This window comes from Lycium ferocissimum, unplaced genomic scaffold, assembly GCF_029784015.1.
Source record: "Lycium ferocissimum isolate CSIRO_LF1 unplaced genomic scaffold, AGI_CSIRO_Lferr_CH_V1 ctg1011, whole genome shotgun sequence".
Taxonomy (NCBI): Eukaryota; Viridiplantae; Streptophyta; class Magnoliopsida; order Solanales; family Solanaceae; genus Lycium; species Lycium ferocissimum.
The window spans coordinates 150,954-169,774 of record NW_026713156.1 but is presented as its reverse complement, the minus strand read 5'-3'; the positions used below and the strand labels follow the sequence as shown (position 1 = coordinate 169,774).

The 18,821-nt window shown below is 34.7% G+C and overlaps 2 protein-coding genes across 2 annotated transcripts; both read left to right on the top strand.

Moving 5' to 3' along the window:
• The first annotated feature begins 2,135 nt into the window (after positions 1 to 2,135).
• Positions 2,136 to 9,141, top strand: LOC132041401 (ras-related protein RABD2a-like). The gene is made up of 8 exons (XM_059432114.1): positions 2,136 to 2,317; positions 3,837 to 3,909; positions 5,559 to 5,606; positions 5,731 to 5,778; positions 5,894 to 5,965; positions 6,042 to 6,197; positions 6,275 to 6,378; positions 8,844 to 9,141. Exons 1-8 carry the CDS (start codon positions 2,304 to 2,306, stop codon positions 8,938 to 8,940), a joined length of 612 nt encoding a protein of 203 aa, XP_059288097.1. The 5' UTR covers positions 2,136 to 2,303; the 3' UTR covers positions 8,941 to 9,141.
• Positions 9,142 to 15,223: 6,082 nt separating this feature from the next.
• LOC132041402 (uncharacterized) lies at positions 15,224 to 15,880 on the top strand. Its single transcript, XM_059432115.1, has 2 exons — positions 15,224 to 15,538; positions 15,701 to 15,880. The coding sequence occupies exons 1-2, from the start codon at positions 15,224 to 15,226 to the stop codon at positions 15,878 to 15,880; spliced, it is 495 nt and encodes a 164-aa protein (XP_059288098.1).
• The last annotated feature ends 2,941 nt before the right edge of the window (positions 15,881 to 18,821 follow it).

Here is an 18,821-nt window from a genome sequence, read left to right as displayed (position 1 = left end):
TTGGGTTGAAAATATGAGTTTGAACTCAAGGTTGAGGTCCAAATTTGGACTCCACCATCGATGAAACCTTCGAAACAACTGATTTGCTTCAGATATAGAAATGGTTGAGGGATATTGGGTGGGTATTGTTATATCCTATTGCAATTAGCTGTGATGTTCAATCCAAAAGCTTGCTGGGTATAGTGGTGTATGTTCTATGTAAATCTATGTATCTCATTGTATATCTGTATATGTCATGCATATGTCTTGTATCTGTCATGCATATGTTTTGTATCTGTTGTCATGTGTATCAGAATTACATACATGACATACATGTAACATATATATGAAATACAAGTGACATACATGTGATTGCAAATATTCTTCTTGAACATAGTTCAATTTGATGTTCGATCCATACCCTAACCAAATATGCACCAAGTTATTTCAAATTTGAGATATACGCTCCTCAAACTGTTTCCAGAAAGAATACTACTAGAAAATAATTCTGATTTTACATACCCAAATATTCAAGCGAAGCTTCAACGGTAACACGGTTCGACCTTGTTTTTCGTGTTCCAACCCACCAAATGATGTTTTAAACACTTTTACAACTCAAGAGAACATTCCCAACCGTATTTAGTCACAAACATTCACTTTACTTTATTTTTTAATGTCAAATATGCAAGTTTGAAGACCCAATAATAAAGGTCAGTTTCGTATAATAAAGAAAGAAAATATCTTTAAAATCTCTAGTTTTGTGACTTTTGAAGATTGTATATTATGTAAAAATTGTATTACTATGTTTTAAAAGTGAAATAGTGTTGTAATATTTATAGTGCCGAAAGTTATTACAAATATGAGTTTTATACTATATATTTATATATATATAAAAAGGGATATTCTTTCCATGCTACAATAAAAGTTTGCATACGATCGCCATAAAATTGGCGCGACGCAATAGATCTTCATGAGTAGAAATCCATTGCAGCGCATCGAAATCCATTGTGGATACAATTAGTGAGATGTATGAATAAAATCTAAGAAGAAGCTACCCAAATTATTACAAAAACTGATAACTTATATCCACCAAATTTCCTTACCAACAACATGTGCAACAAACAAAGAAAGAGTGAAGAGTTTCCTTAATTACCAACAAACAAAGAAAGAGCGGAGAGAAGAAGTCTTGATAGACAAAATTATTCGGTACTTGTATTAACGGGAGGTAGCAAATACTCCGTGAATTAGTCGAAATGCACGGTGTCAATTTTATTATTAAAAATAAATGTTGTTTTAATTATTCAACATATTTTGTCAAAATGAGTGTTGCTTTAGAAAATCAAAGGATATCAAATTTTATTACTCTTACTCCAATAAATGATACAATCCAAGAAGAAATAAATGTTAATTTGAGGAGATAAATTAGCCAAATACCTCCTTTACTTAATGTTATTAAATATTAAATGGCACTTGATTTGAACACGATACTAGTAAAAGTAAAATCAAAGGGATAAAGGAGAAAAGGATGAGTTTAAACATTAGATTAAATGAAATGAAATGCTTAATTAGAGCCCAGAGGTCTCGGTTCGAGTCCACATTACTCTTATTCGGGGGTGGTTTTTAATTTTTCCCCTCAAATTGCTGGCCTTTAATTTTTGTCATTCGCCTAAACTATCCCGAGATTCTGGGTTCGAATCTCAGCTTAATTCAAAAAAAAAAAAATTGCATGACAGAGGTCATAGCAAAATTAGGTCTATACGGACAAAAGTTAAGCCTTAGAATTACAGCAGAGTAAAAATAAAAATAAAATCTGTCTTGCAAAATTTCACCTTAAGGCAGAATGTGCCTTAAAATTCTACCTTATAAAGCATAACTAAATTCTGCCTTATAAGACAGACATTTTGCAAAACCTTGACTTATGATTTTTTTTATTTTTTTTATTTTTTACTGAGCAGGAGTTCGAACTTAGAATCTCGAAATATTTTGGCCACTTTTTAAATAAAGGACAAAAATTAAAAACCAATTCCTTCGAAGGGCAATCCGTGCAAAAAAAGGAATAAAATTCTGTAGGGATCGCTGCGCTCGTAAAATGAGCCCTACAGTGCATGATTGAATTTAATCCGACTCCAATACGGATATAAACACCCGATTAAAAAAAAAATGAAAAGAGAAAAAGAAAAAAAAAAAGCAAATAGTGCTCAAAATATTCAACGCCTTGTTTACGTGTCTTCAGCATTCGACCATATCCCCCTTCCTCTCTTAATAATTCAGATTCAGATTCAGATTCTCGCCGGTAAATCCATCCACACACCGGCGATTTTACTATGAATCCTGAATAGTAAGTTCCTATTTATCCTTTTCCAATCATTTAAATGTATCACCTTTTAATCTAATCGGTCCAGATTTCATTTTGTTTATTTATTTAGCATTCAGATTTGAATTGTGAATTTTGTGCTTCAATTGAGATAGATAGCATCCCTATGTATTTTATAGGGTTAGCGAATTTACCCCAAGTCATTAGAATCCGAATTAGCTGCTAATATATAGGATTATCTCTTGATTTTGGAACCATCAGCTTATAGTCGAATCTGTCAAGATTTTCGACTTCCGTCTCATTTTCTAGATCAGTTTTGATTTTGAGATATTCCAAGTGAGATAATTTCTTTCCATGTCATTTTAGGTCTACAACTCCTTTTAACACATGTTTTCACATCTAAGAATGAATCAGTGCATCTGGGGACCTAGATAACACGTGGTTAAACCATCTTTCTCTCATTTTGTTCTCTATATGTGCTACTTGTACCTTCTGACAGATATGATCATCTCCGATTTTGTGTGACCGCGCGGCACATCCATCTTAGCATTCGCATCTCTTCAACATTCATCTTGGGGCCCAACATTCACTTGTACAATATTATTGGCCTATAAACCTTGCTTTTCACTTTGGTAGATATCTTCGTATCACATAGTACTACTCCGGCACTCCATTTCGGCCATGCGCTTAACATTTTCATTTGTCATTCTATTTTCCTGGATATATTTTAACTGTCTATATTTAGGTACCTCAGTTCCATGTAATCTTACCTCAACTCACTCCTACCTCTTGTCTAAACTTGCAGCGTGTGTATACTGTCTTGCTCCTACTTATCTTAGTACACTTACTCTCCAAAATGCTTCTCTATATCTCGAGGTTTTGATATAGATAGACGCTGATTCTTACCTCGAAATTGGCTGAAGTTATTTCCGTGATATTTTGTTAGAAAAGTGATATTGCTCAAGAAAGTTGTTTTGCTTTCTTTTTGCGGGAATGGGGTAAAGTGATTTAAGTGGAAACCAGTTTGATCTTAATTCTTGATCCTACTTCAGCAAAAGCTCGGTCTAGAAAACTTGGTGATGTGTCACTTAACATAGCCATAAACCGTATCAGGTGCACTCCAGGGAAGAGTAGATCCTGACTAGCCCTGTCCCAAGATTTTTATGCCAGAGTTAGTGGGTGATTATTTTGGGTATTATTTAGACGTGTTATCTATCTGTGATTAAACATGATAGCATATGATGAATGGATATTGAGGATTCCTATACCAAACTTGTCGTGGAGGCATAGTTAGTTTAGATTACTTTATCCTATCAAATTGGATAAGATCCTTAAACGTTCTCTTACTAGAATCCTAATTATCTTAACAGTCACACATAACCAAGCTATAACAGTGATTGTTTTGTATAAGGAGTAATATTATAAAAATGAAAAGTTAATCACAATACATACCAAAATACGTCATAGAGAGGCAGACTTTAAACATCTTGCAAGCTAATAAACTATATGATGTGATGACTGTATCTATTGTCCTCCGCTGCAGTGACTACCTGTTTAAGCTTTTGCTTATTGGTGATTCTGGCGTTGGGAAATCATGTCTTCTTCTGAGGTTTGCCGTAAGTTTTCTGATCAGGAAGTTAGCTGTACTACTGCATTATCTCCTTTTCATTCTTTGTATTGTAAAAGATAAATGCTGATTTCTTCTTTTAACAAAACAAATGGAGGACTGAAGTCATAGGGAGCATGTTGGCCATACACACAGCATTTCCAGTTTGTGTTCTTTTTTGTTTACTTCTCTGTTAGCTGTTATAGCTATCTATGAGCTACAGTGTTTTCAAAGGCCAAAAGCATATAAAAAATGCCAAAATCCGTTGCGCTTCTAGCATAAACCATATTGATGAATGGAGTGATGTTTCACTCAAATAAAACATAAAAATGTGAACGGCGACGTCCACGGCAACAACAGCCTTCTTGATATTAAAATATCCAAGCTTACTACTGTATGGGATCATATTTTTCCTTTGCGCCAACTTAATGAAGCTTGACTCAAAATATCTCTTCTCTGTTAGAATACTGCTCTTTATTTAGTGCTCCCTCTAGTCCAAAAGGACCGATGATTTATCCTCTAAAAGTTGGTCCAAAATATTTATGTTTCATAAAATCAAGAAGGTATTTGATTATTTTTCTCAAATTTGCCCTTGACAAATTCGTAATTCAATGGACAAATTCTTAATTCAATGTACAAATTTAATGATACTTGGTCAAAAGGAAAAAAAAATAAAATAGTAATTAAGGGTATTTTAGTCAAAATCCCTCGTAACTTTTAGGAGTAAGTGAATTCCTTAATCCATGTGCACAAGCCTAAAACATCAATTATTTTGGACTGGAGGGAGCATCATTTTTACGGTAACTATAGTTTTAAGAATATGTCTGGTCAAAGTATTGCCTATGCACGGGCTATGCCTACAGAGGAAGGTAGCACATAAGAATATAATAGAGTACGATGTAGTGACTTTTAAATATGAATCAACAACCAATTGATCTAACAGATACAGCTTATCGCCGAACCTTCTATTTGAAACCATGGAATTCATTGCTTAAAAGCAATTTAACTCTCTGCTGCTCTTTGTGGGAATTCTTAAAAGATAGGAAGGTCTCTGAATATACATATGTTTCTTTGACTCTTAACTTTTGTTAGTGTCATAAAAGGGAGTTTCTTTTCTAAGTCATTGTGTTTGCTAATTATTTCCAGAGACATTCTTTATCTTTCCCCTTTTTGGTTCATTTACTGGAAGGGGTAGAAAATGTGAGATCCTCTCCCACCAGCGATGATCCATTTTTACACTGTTGCTGGTCTCTCTTTATTCATTTAACCTTGTGAACTCTGAAGATAGTCACCAGAATTATAACTTAAAATCTCCTTAAGGACGTTGTAGAGTTGTTCTAGTCTCACCTTGATTGATCTTGTGGTACTATGATCGTTCTTGATTACTTTTGGTAAACTAACTTCTGGCATCAACTTAGTCCCTCCTTCCTAAGGCACTAATTTGATACTCTTTTAGTTTCATGTTCACACTGTAAACCTCTGAGTAACTGATGATGCATCTTGCTGTTTTATGGAGCTTCATTGTTAGAGATCTTTTAAGAGTGAAATTATATCTTGGATACCCTGACCTTGCAATGAAAAGCTATCAGAATATAGTTTAATGTGGTTAAAGTTATCTTCTGCAAATGGCGCTGACTCTTTGTCTTCTACTTCCATCAGGACGACACATATCTGGAAAGTTACATAAGCACCATTGGAGTTGATTTTGTAAGTAAATACCGTTATAGCTGATGAGCTACTTCGTTTTTATATAGTTGAAGTCTTCTGTGATCTTATTCTGCCATCCGATTCTTACATGTAATTGCTCATCTTACCAAATCTTTTCATGTAGAAAATCCGTACGGTAGAGCAAGATGGGAAGACTATCAAACTTCAGATTGTAAGACTTCACTTGCATTTCTTTTTAAAATCTTATACATCGCTGATTTTCTTCAAGCCAAACTTTTAATTGGAATAAAGGTCCTGGTGTTTCTTTCTCTTTTTACTTCATATAGTGGGATACAGCTGGACAAGAACGCTTCAGGACCATCACTAGCAGCTACTATCGTGGAGCCCATGGCATAATAGTAAGTGCTTTCCCGTGAAGTTTATCATCAATTGTTTTCTGCATCTCTTGATGTTTATTGATGGCCTCTTGGGTAGGTTGTCTATGATGTGACAGATCAAGAGAGCTTCAATAATGTAAAACAGTGGCTGAATGAAATTGATCGCTATGCTAGTGACAATGTTAACAAAATTCTTGTTGGGAATAAGGCTGATCTTACTGCAAGTAGAGTTGTCTCATATGAAACGGCCAAGGTAAATCCATATTCTACCATACATTTAATTCTTTGCCCCTTAATTCAAACTATACTGATAGACCACTTCGTTCATAGGCATTTGCTGATGAAATTGGTATTCCATTCTTGGAGACCAGTGCTAAAGATGCTACAAATGTAGAACAGGCTTTCATGGCTATGACCGGTGCTATCAAAAATAGGTAAGCACACATCTCATTTCAGGTGGCAGTAAAATTCTAGTAATCTCTTGTAGCCTTTCTGATATGCTCAAGCCTGATCTGTGGTGCAATTTTGGTGCTTTGCTTTTTCTATATCTAATGCCTAAATGCTTTTCTATCACGTCATCTTATATAAGATGTTGGTCCAGAATACTGAGATATTTCTAGTTCAGAAAGTAAACATGGCCATCGTCAAGTTGGGATTCCTATTTGGCACTTTGAACCTCTAAATGACTACTCTGGACCCAGTTATGGAACTATGATGCAATCTATAGCATAACAACAACGGCCAATTAGAAAAACATATTTTTCTTATGGATTCTGAAAGTCTATGGTTTCACTGGATCCACTAAGAAAATATATGTATTAAGATATAGCTAAGTGTGTCTATGCAGGCTGATTGTTGGTCGATTCCGGTTTGAGCAGTCGCGGATCCAGAATTTTATGGGTGCTCAAGTATAGCTAAATAAAGTTGTCAAAACCACAACATATAAATGTCAACTAACTGAAATCTGACTAGGAAAATATTTTAACAAGTAAACTACAATATTATCATTTATTTATACTATTGTCATCACTTGAAAACGATAGATAATATCATATTGGTTTCACGTGAAAATTATATTGGCAAAAAAACCAAATTGCTTCAACTTAATGAGGAAGAAGAGAAGTTTGCTTTAAAAAGAAAAGCTCTAGGTGGGAGGATGAGTTTAGTTATATTGTTGCGGAAGAGAAAGTTGTCTATTTTGGAAAAATAATTTGTGGGGTTGGTGTTTTTTTTTGGGGGGGGGGGGGGGGGGGTTGTACAAAAAGGAAAGGAAAATAAAGAACATCACCAGAAAATGACAAAAAACCATGTTGATGTGGGGAGTCATCCGGCACACACACGGATGTAAAATTTTCTAAATCCATCTTCAAGCCAAAGCACCCACAAGATTATCATGTGTTTCATGTTTCCTATTTGTTTTTTTTGCTATGAGTTGCCTGTGTATAAATATGAATTCCGAGTCAAAGCAACGTGGATCCACTGTCCGCCCGGGGTTCGAGGCCAAACTGGGGTGGCTCCCATATTCCTTCATTTTTTTTTTTTTTTTTTGGTTTCTTTTCTTCTTTGAGTTAATACCATTTTTTTAAATGACTAATGTAAGTAACTAAATCAAAGCATTGGACACAATGTAAAAGAAAAATGTCAAAGATTATTGAGTTTCCAAACTTCGATGTTCAACTTGAAATATTACAAAATGTAATTTGACAACATTTCAAAAAAGTAGTCTTAAAAATTGAAACTTCCATTATCTTCAGTTCTTCACTGATCATTCAAACCTAGTATATCTTTATGGCTTCATGTAGACAATTCATCTTATGAGTTTGAGTTGTTCATTGGTTCTTTCGTTCCATGTTGATCAAACATGCAACCTGTGAAGCAAACGAGCAAACCTTAGATGATGATAGAATTACCAGTATCTTAATTTGGTTGGGGAGGGGGGGTTTTTGGGGGTGGGGTGGGGGGGGGGGGGTAAGTATCATCTCTTCTAATCTAAATTCTTCTTAGACTATAGCCTTTTTTCTATTTTCTGTACAGCGAGGGGATACAACAACTATGTGTACAAATGAAAATTAATGACAAATAGATATAAGTTGTTGGAACCATTAGGTACTACAGAAACTAAAATATCGGAGGCCCTGATTGAAGCTTGATTGACAAACTTGCAGAACTGTTTGAGAATCAAGAATTGAAAGATTGAGAATTCAGAGTTTAAGAGCATATTAAGATAATCAAGAATTGAATAATTTGAGAATTCAAAGTTTAAGAGCATATTAAGAGTTCTTTTTTTTTTATTTCTTGGGCCTAAGTATGAAAATCAGAAGGTACTTTCAGATTTAGATTTTCGGAGCTAAAGTGTAATTTTCAAAAGGTAGAATAAAAGGGTAGAGGCTGTGGATTTGATTGTTCTGGCCAATTGGCTAGAGAACTAGCCTTTTCAAATGCTACACTCAACTGTCAGAGATCTGTTAGATTTTTTTTTTTTTTTTGGGGTGCAATTGACAGCCCAAACTTCATGCATACATAATTGATGTAAGGTGTGAAGAAAACTTAGTGTGGTTAAGGCTGTTGTACACAACCTTATAAGAAAAGAATAATTGAAACAATCTTTTCAGCGAGAGCTAGAATTTCGTTCTAACTGAGCTCTTGGCTTGGCCCTGTTGGTTCACTCGTCTGTTCCTTCAACCTGCTGGCCAGCCGTTTGTGGGCCTTTTCTACCTGGTTGGGCTTGTTAGTCTTGGGGCGACCAGGTCCAGTTGGTTATTAGTAGAGTTTCAGCTTTACTTTGACGCTATTGGAGTCCTGCAAATGATCTTTTTGCATTTGACAGATAAACTACTCTCGCTGGTTTTTCTTTTGCTCACTTCTATTGTTACTTTCTCTAATGCTCTCCAAAATGCAGGATGGCAAGCCAACCAGCCTCAAATTCTGCCAAGCCTCCAACAGTGAATATCCGTGGACAGCCGGTGACACAGAGTGGTGGCTGTTGCTCATCCTGATTACCAAAATATGTTTGCTACTGTAATGTTTGCTTTATTGTCTCCCCCTTGTTATGTCTATTGTGGTTTGATTAAACATTAGCAAAGTTTGCTAGTATTCCAATATATTTTTTAGTCTGCATTTGTGGTTATGGAATAGTTTGTAATTCTGAACATGTCAATATTAGCATTATTTATCGAAGTTCCTTTGACATTGGACCAGCTTGTTGGTAGAAAAATGTTATTTAACGCAGAATGACGGTTTTCACAGTTTCAGCACAAAGCTATTGGTGTAGGTAAACATGCTCATATATCTATCAAGAAGAATGTTGTGAGTGAGTGTGATGTTCTGTTTTTTTGGTTGGTCTTCTGTAGCCACTTATGAGTTATGACTTCAACAGAAGAAAATGATTTTTTTTTTTTGTTTCAGATTTCTTGTGTGTTATTTTCAGATCTCTTGTGTGTAAAAATAAAGACTTCTTGTAAAAAAGACATAAAATTAAAAACGAATTTGTAAAGGACTACAAAAATCAATTATATGAATCCGTTTGACTGGGTACGGAGTTTAAGAAAGAAGAGAAGATTTTTAAATTTGTGGTATTAAGTGAGTTAAATATATTTTGTGTGATTATAAAAACATTGCATAAAGGTAAATTGATTTCAAATATAGAAAGGGTTATTTTTGTTGACACGGATTAATAAGGAAATAGATTTATATAAATTGAAACGGAGAGAGTAGTATGTTTTAAGTCATGATGTGTCATATCTCTGCTCACTTTGCACACTTTTTAATGACTGTTATGACGGGGGAGAAAAATTCACTGAAGTGCTTGTACAACTTATTTTAAGATAAAGACCTGTTCATATCATATCTTTTTTCCAACTGACAAATGCCATGATAATTTTCTTTTTTTTTGCTTGAGCCTACATAGTCAAGCACTAGCTGGTGCAACCATTTACTCCACATATTCAACTGTTCAAAACGCTGCCCTAACTATTTTCGACTGTAAATGTGCAGAATTGCTTTGGCCCGTTATTTTTTGAGACTGAACTAGATGAGAGATGGTCCTCCATTCATAGGTTGATTTTTTCTTACAAATACCACTCATATTTAAACATAACTCGTTTATCATGCTTCCGTAATTGTGTAAGTTGGATTCTAGAATATAATGTATTTGTGTTACAAGCTATTAAATAAAAAAATAATGTATTTGATGCTAGAATATAGTTATTCCTTATCATTTGTTTAAGCATGCGGTGCGGTACCTCTTTGGGGTGAACAAGTAGGGCAAAGCAAAAGGTAGTAGCTATATAATTCTGGGAATTACCTCAATCATTGCCTTTAAAGGTTTTTGGGTTCAATCCTCAAATTTCATAATTTAAACTCTTAAGTGACGTTGTCACAAATCGTAACATGAAATGATATCAGAGTAGGTAACTAGACGTCTTACGTTCAAATTTCACTGACATCCGCTATCAAAATATAATTTACCAGTGTTACAACACTGGAAGAAACGGTCGCAAACATAAATAAGTAAATATTTTCCTATAAACTACCAGTTTATACTTTTAAATGAGATAGTTCCTCCATTCAAACATATAAAGCTAGTCAACAGATACGATATACATAGTTGGATAAAAAACCCTAGAGGCTACTCCGAACTAATTGTCAAAGAAAGGGATCATCAATTCTTATTTCAAGATCATTTTCTTTATTCTACTTCCATTAAGAGGGGAAAAGAGCTTGTTAGTCAGATAATGGAATCTAAAAGAAAACAAGAGAGACCAAGTTAGTCAATATGCACTACAAGAAAGTAGGGATACGACGACGTTTATTTGGTGATATTTGAAATAAATGTCGGAAAATAAAGAATTTCTTGACATGTATGAACGAATGTCATAAAAACAACGACAATTGGTGCAAAATGTCGTAAAAATAACGATATTTGGTGCAAAATGTCACTAAAATAACGACATTTAACGTAAATGTCGTTAAAATAATGACATTTGATACAAATATCTAATATATTATGACATTTGTTGCAAAATGTCGTTTTTAACGACATTTAGCGAAAATGCCGTCAAAGTGATGACATTTGATACAAAATGTCGAATATTTTATGACATTTGTTGCAAAACAACGACATTAAAATGTCGCTAAAACATTGACATATGATACAAATGTCGAATATATTATGACAATTGTTTCAAATGTCATATTATTAGTTGCTAATTACCATAGTTACATCTAATATAGAAAATATAAATCTTTTTAAAATTATTCACCACTCTTTATAAGGCAAAGATCCAAATTTATCCCTGAACTATAGGGTTTAGAGCAAATTTACTTTCTGTTAAAAAAGTTTCTCGTTTTTACCCTCGCTGTTATCCAAATGACTCAATTTTGCCCTTATAGGCTAACAACAACAACATATATAAAGGGCAAATTTTGATCATTCATAACATTCAAGGACCAATTCGGATTATTGAAAAAGTTCAAAAACAAATTAATTTAAATCCTACACCATAAATAATTTATTTAAATCCAACTGAAGGTAATTAAGAAGTAACTAACTATGAATAACATTTCAAAGAGGATAAATACATGTCAGAGTACACCAATTTACTTGATTAAATGTGTGAACTCATTTTTTCTTTAATCCTAACTTATGCATTTCATAAATGACTACTATTTGGGGGTTTTTTTTTTCATAGCTACGGTTTAGCTATTTACTTTTCGTGGCAAACATATAGCTAAACTAAGCGCTTGTTTCATGTTGTATTCGTTATTAAGTGTCAAACGTATTCATGAATACGATTATTAAATTTTGCTAAAATCGTGGGATGAAATCTCCTAAACAAGGCAAACTAAGTAAAATCTTCCTAGAATCACTCTCAATGACACTGGCTTCCAAAATATCACACGATTCTTTTCGATTACAATTACTCAAATTCAAATTCAAAAAATAATATTCAAAAACGGAAAAAACGAGCTTAACCTCCTAACAGTAAATTCAATTCAAACATCTAGAATACGTTCAGAATACAATCTCAAAAATCAATTGCGATTTTAATTTAGATTGTCGCAATCGAATCTGCTGTTGTTCGTATGAGTTTCTACAGTTTTTTTTGGAGTTGTTCTATACAGAAATTGCTGGACTAATTCTGAATTTCGAAGGTAAATAATAGTTCAGTTGATGTTCATGATACAACGAGTAGTTTTGCATTGAAGTTGTTGATAATCATTAGCATTACCGAATTCAAAAAAAAATGTCTACCATACGGCGGTAATTCGACATTCGGGATTTGGAACGATGAGAATCGTTTTGTGAATTACACAATCGATGCAATAGTTTTCAAAGATTATGCCTCGTATGAGAATGTAGTTGATGTAATAGCGAAACGGTAGGAATAGATACAAGTAACAAAACAATTAATATCAAATACATGATCGAAGGTGATTCTATGCGCTTGAAATACACAACGACATGAGTGTCGGGGTGTATGTTGAGCGAAGAAAGATAGTAGGCGGTTTGGGATGTATCCTTTGTGTATTACCACAACCGATAAGTTGAGTGAATACAATGTGTCTAGTGAAAGTGTAGTTGAAGGTGACATACCGCAATTAGAATACAATCGCCAATTACAAGTTATGAATACGGATGATGCGACGAAATGGCATCGTCAACTTCGGTCGGCAAATAGTTGTGTATAATGATTTGATCATTTCAAATCATAATCACAAGGAGATCATGGTAAATCGGTATACAATGACAAGGATACTTTGAAGGTTTGTGATGAAAAAATATGCAATTGACAATAGGTTTCGATTCCGTACGAGAGAGATCAAATTCTATAAGGTATGCTTGTTAAACGGTTTATTATTTATTTGTATATAACAATAAAATTGTATATTTTTTCATTAAGTGATGTGTATTTAACAAGTTGATATTTCTTACATATATCGACTATCTAGTTTAAATTGGTATATGAAATTGTATTCAATTTTTTGCTTAATGATTTGATATGTGTCGGCAAGAATTGAATGTATAAGTATACAATTGCGGATTTGCGGCTACACCATTGTATGTATATCAGAACAATGTGATTGGAAAATGAAAGCTTCAAGCATTAACAAATCTGCAATGTTCAAAGTTAGAGAGTTTGTGGACAAACATACATGTCCATTAAAGGATAAGGTGTATTCTTGTATTCAAGCAAGTAGTGGTTTTATAGCGAGGCATTATTAAACCAAAGTTAACAAATCACAAGAGGAAGTATACGCCAAAGGATATAGTAGATGATGTGAAAAATGAAATTGGTGTGGATGTGAATTACATGAAGGCTTATCGTGCTAAAGAAAAGGCTATGATCGAGTTGAGGGAGAGACGATTCTTACAAGAAGTTACCTGGATATGTATACATCTTGGATAAAACGTATCCAGGTTCTCATATAAGAATGCAAAAATCCCCTGAAAATGAGTTCTTATATCTGTTTATAGCATTATATGCCTTTATAAAAGGGTTCGACTATTGTCGACCAATAGTGGTTGTAGACGGGAGCCACCTAAAACAAGAATACAATGGCACCTTTGTTTCAGCGAGCACTTTGGATGGTGCAGGTAATTCGTATACAAATGTACTGTTTTTTGCATACAATGAATACAGTGGAGTAAAAATCAGTAACCTTTTGCTTTTCTCAATTGAATTTGTAGGTAATATATTGCCTCTAGCATATGGCGTGATCGATTCTGAGAACGATAAGTCTTGGTCATGGTTCTTTCAACGATTCAAGGAAGCATATGGGGTAAGGGATAACATGTGTATTGTATCTGATAGACATGAAAGCATCATCAAGGTTTGTTGCTAGAATTTATCCTACTATTCCGCATTTAGCATGCATATGGCATCTTTGGAAAAATGTTTATAATAACTATAGGAAGAGTCATGAAGTGTTGAGTGGTGTATACTATAAAATGGCAAAAGCATACACACACGAATGACTTTGATATGCTAATGGGAAAAGTTGAGAAAGAGGATATTCGGGTGAAGGAGTACTTGGATTCGGTGGGAAGGGCAAAGTGGGCTAGGCTTTATTGTCCGATTAACCGAGCATGGACATTAACATCAAATATTCTTTGAGTCCATTAATGCGGCACTCGTATCTGCTAGAGAATTACCAATATATGATTTTACGGAGGAAGTTAGGTTGATGTATGGACGATGGAATTGCACAAACCGACAAAATGGTTCGTATACATTCACAACGCTTGGGAAAAAATTTCAAGAATTGCTTTGACCATTAATGAGCATAAATCTACGCGCATGAAGGTTTGTTTTCGTGCATCTGTATACGTATTTTTTTCAATTGCTTATATTTCATCTTTACGATTCTTATACATAAGTATATTTCTTACAAAAAAATTATATATTGACATGGCGTATTATGTTTGTAATAAAAACTTGATGTGAATCTGTTTGTATATTGTTGCATAGGTAATTCCATCAACGAGAATACTTACACACCGTAATTGATGAAGGGAGGAGTTTCATTGTGTGTATTGAAAAGAAAACTTGCGGTTGCAAAATGTTCCAAGTCGATGAGATGCCACCTTGTGCTTGGGCTGTTCTTAAGATGAAAAATCTCACTTTGTCGACGCAATCTTTGCTCAAACTTGTACAAACCAGAAAATGTGATGAAGACTTATGATGTCCCAATTTATCCGTTACCGGATCAGAGTGAGTGGAATGTCCCTGTATACATTTCAGAAGAAGTAGTGTTGCCACCGAGGTACAAAAGACCGCCTGGAAGGCCAAAAAAGAAGCGTGATAAGTCTTTATCTGAATGGTTTTCAAATACACGTACAAACTCGTGCAGTAGATGTGGACATGCAGGACACAATAGGCGCTCTTGCAGGAATGAGCCTAAAAGAAAGTAGTTGTTGTTTTCTTAGTAATTTGTTCTGTTTTTCTGGTTTCTATATTGAACCACGTCGACTTTAAAGCGTCATGATATTTGCTGTTCTTATTAGCTGGTTTTTGATGAATGATTCTGTTCTTTTTTGTTGATATTGGATGATTGAAAATCATTTTTTTGCGCGGAGTGCCCTTCTCCCCGGTGGGGGCATACTTTTAATGGGCAAACTTTTATGCCGGACCCGGCATAACTTTGTGAAGGAATTATCAAAGTTATGCCGGACCCGGCATACTTATGCCAAGTCTGCCCATAAGGCATAAGTATGCCGGGTCCGGCATAACTTTGGTAATTCCTTCACAAAGTTATGCCGGTGGGGGCATACTTTTAATGGGCAAACTTGAGAAAGAGGATATTCGGGTGAAGGAGTACTTGGATTCAGTGGGAAGGGCAAAGTGGGCTAGGCTTTATTGTCCAGTTAACCGAGCATGGACATTAACATCAAATATTGCTGAGTCCATTAATGCAGAGGAACTCGTATCTGCTAGAGAATTACCAATATATGATTTTACGGAGGAAGTTAGGTTGATGTATGGACGATGGAATTGCACAAACCGACAAAATGGTTCATATACATTCACAACGCTTGGGAAAAAATTTCAAGAATTGTTGTCCATTAATGAGTATAAATCTACGTGCATGAAGGTTGTTTTCGTGCATCTGATTACATATTTTTTTTATTGCTTATATTTCATCTTTACGATTCTTATACATAAGTATATTTTTTACAAAAAACTGTATATTGATATAGCGTATTGTGTGTGTAATAAATACTTGATGTGAATATGTTTGTATATTGTTGCTTAGGTAATTGCATCAACAGAATACTTGCACACGGTAATTGATGAAGGGAGGAGTTTCACTGCGTGTATTGAAAAGAAAACTTGCAGTTGCAAAATGTTCCAAGTCGATGAGATGCCGGCTATAACTTTGGCTGTTCTTAAGATGAAAAATCTCCTTCACTCAAACTTGTACAAACCGGTGTGATGAAGACTTATGAAGTCCCAATTTATCCGTTACCGGATCGAGTGAGTGGAATGTCCTTTATACATTTCGGCAAAAGTAGTGTGCCACCGGACAAAGACCGCTGGAAGGCCAAAAAAGAAGCGTGATAAGTCTTTATGAATGGTTTTCAAATACACGTACAAACTCGTGCGATAGATGTGGACATGCGGGACACATAGGCGCTCTTGCGGGAATGAGCCTAAAAGAAAGTAGTTGTTGTTTTCTTAGTAATTTGTTCTTTTTTTTACGGTTTCTATATTGAACCACGTCGACTTTAAAGCGTCAATATTTTCTTATTAAATGTTTTTGATGAATGATTAATTCTTTTTTGTTGATATTGGATGATTGAAAATCATTTTTTTGCGCGGAGTGCCCTTCTCCCCGGTTTAAACTTTTAATGGGCAAACTTTTATGCGAATTTTTTTATCAAAGTTATGCGGACCGAAATGGCTTATGCAATATTTCCGTAAGCGCATAAGTGGGTTCGAATTCCTTCACAAAGTTATGCCGGAACTATGGGTTTATGCGAAGGGCAAAATTTAAAGATTATCAAATATGAGGGGCAAAATTTAAAGACCACCCTTTGGTAATTCCTTCACAAGTGTATGCCGTTGGGGGCATAGCGAAATTTAAACTTGCCTTGCGAATTTTTTTTAAAATTTTGACTGCGCCCATTGAAAATAAAGGAACTCTCTATGAATAACTTGCAATATTTCCGCTGTATTATATTGGATGTATACGTGACCGGTATACTTTGTATTTTATGTATGTGTACTGTTTCCAAAATCGAAACCAATTGCATCATGTTCGGTTCATCAAATTCGAATTCGAGACAAGTAATCGAGAGATAGAGAATAACTTGTATGCATTCTTGGTGATATACGGTTATGTTTTAATTATGTATACATTAGTGTTATATTTACGAATACGTATATGTATTCAAGTTTAAAAAAGTTAATTCTGTATACATTCAAATATCTGGATACAGCAATGGCCAAATTTTAACAAAACTGTAAATGATGGCATCCCATAAGTGAATAACTCAACAATGTAAAAAAACTAATTCCATCCGTAACAATTCTAAGTACAACTCTGTATTATCTTTGATTATTATTTTAACATCTCTATATACAGCAAATGGCCAATGATTGAATCGACAAATGTAAAACAATGGCATCCCATAATGATTAACTCAACAATGTAAGAACATTTAATTGTATTCATCAAAAAAATAAACTGTATATTGTGAATTCATACTAACAACTGCCATTTTGACAGAAAAACTCCTTACAAAAACATAAAGATAATGTTTTCCCTAGAAACATCATAATCTCATTTTGAACCACACAACTACAAACTAATTAACTGTGATTTTTTCAACTTGATCAAAATCTATCTTTGGTCTAACTGGCTTCGGAGGTGCCTCATTATCGCTTTCGGCATTTGCTTCCATCTTCCTTTTAGCGTAATCCCACAAAAGAGCACCATATCTCGTACGAAGTAATTCTGCATCAAGGTCTCCATGTGGAATACCTTCTCCTTGACTCAAATACTCCGCATATGCGAACATACATTCCACAATCCCCGCACGAAAGAAAGAAACAAAAATTGTATTTAAATGATGTATTATCCTCATATATGTCGGTTTAAAAATCCAAAATTTGACGTACATGCTTCCAGGACTCTGTTGTGGCAAATTGTCAACAAACACGACGTCAAATTTGTCAGCAGGTGCTTTGTCTTTGTACGCAGGGTTATAATTCCAATCAACTCCCTGCTTGGACTGGTAGAAGTCTGTTAAATGTAAATACAAGGGCAATAGATTGGCGAGTTTGTCTATTTCAGATCTAACAGTTGCATCATGACCAGCCGCTCGGTACGAGTCATATATATATAGACGTCTGTCAAGGAATGAAAGGACTGCCAACAGCCAATGGTTTTTTTCTTTAATGTTGACTGGGATGAATACATAGTCAACCAAATGCCACGGGACAGTGCAATGTAACCGGTGGCCTTTAACGTATTCACATAAAACATCTTCTTGTTTTCCAACACTTATGGCACCATCCGGGTCAGCATAGCCTTTGTGAATAGCATCAATTTTGGTATTGAAAACACAGTCTACAGTGGTAAACTTGTATGTGCTATTTGTATCATATTTGGCTTTTTTCCTAAGTAGTAAAACATGACATCAAGATCTTTCTGCCGCAATAAAAACGAACAAAAACATTTAATATTTAAATCACAAAGCAATATAATGTATGTGAAAAAAGAAGGTAAATCACACCTCGTCATTCCACATATGACCCTTCATTGATAAAAGGTAGAACCAATTTTTGTCGCTGATTTTCTTAATACCACAATCCATGGATGTTGGCAGTGTTGCCTTACCCTTTTTGTAGTGGTCCTCTTTGTTCTTTCTATAAAATACACACAAAATATATATCAAAACATTATTGAAACTATGTCTATACAACAAGTACATACGATAGATCAACTAACTTACCTGCTATTATGCCTAACAAGCAGCCCCTCTTTTACCCATTTTGAGAATTCACCGAACGACTTGGCATCATGTCGCCCCGTGATGCAATTATTATCAAATGGGTGTTTTTTGTCAAATATCTCTGTCAACTTAACTGAACTACCTGGTTGAATACGAACGAGTTGAATACAATCTTTAATCACATTAACTACAAGCGAGTGGAATACAATCTAAAAAAAAAAAAAAAAAAGTCATAATGCTTACCCGAAGCCGACCCAAAATTTGTCATGTAAGGAGACATTTGCAAAGGTCCAGGACGCCTCTCTTTACGCAAAGTCATGACAATTTTTGTTATAGTATTCTGTGTTGGAAGGAATTCATCCGCCAGCTCATACTGAGGGATGAGCTCCAGTTCCTTACCAACATGAATACCCTCAA

Bases quoted from the DNA above. Each gene is read 5' to 3' on its own strand.
- LOC132041402 (XM_059432115.1), top strand. From the start codon at position 15,224: ATGGGCAAACTTGAGAAAGAGGATATTCGGGTGAAGGAGTACTTGGAT. The intron at 15,539-15,700 runs GTTGTTTTCGTG...ATTGTTGCTTAG, and splicing joins ATAAATCTACGTGCATGAAG to GTAATTGCATCAACAGAATA.
- LOC132041401 (XM_059432114.1), top strand. The intron at 5,966-6,041 runs GTAAGTGCTTTC...CCTCTTGGGTAG, and splicing joins GTGGAGCCCATGGCATAATA to GTTGTCTATGATGTGACAGA. The intron at 6,198-6,274 runs GTAAATCCATAT...CTTCGTTCATAG, and splicing joins TCTCATATGAAACGGCCAAG to GCATTTGCTGATGAAATTGG.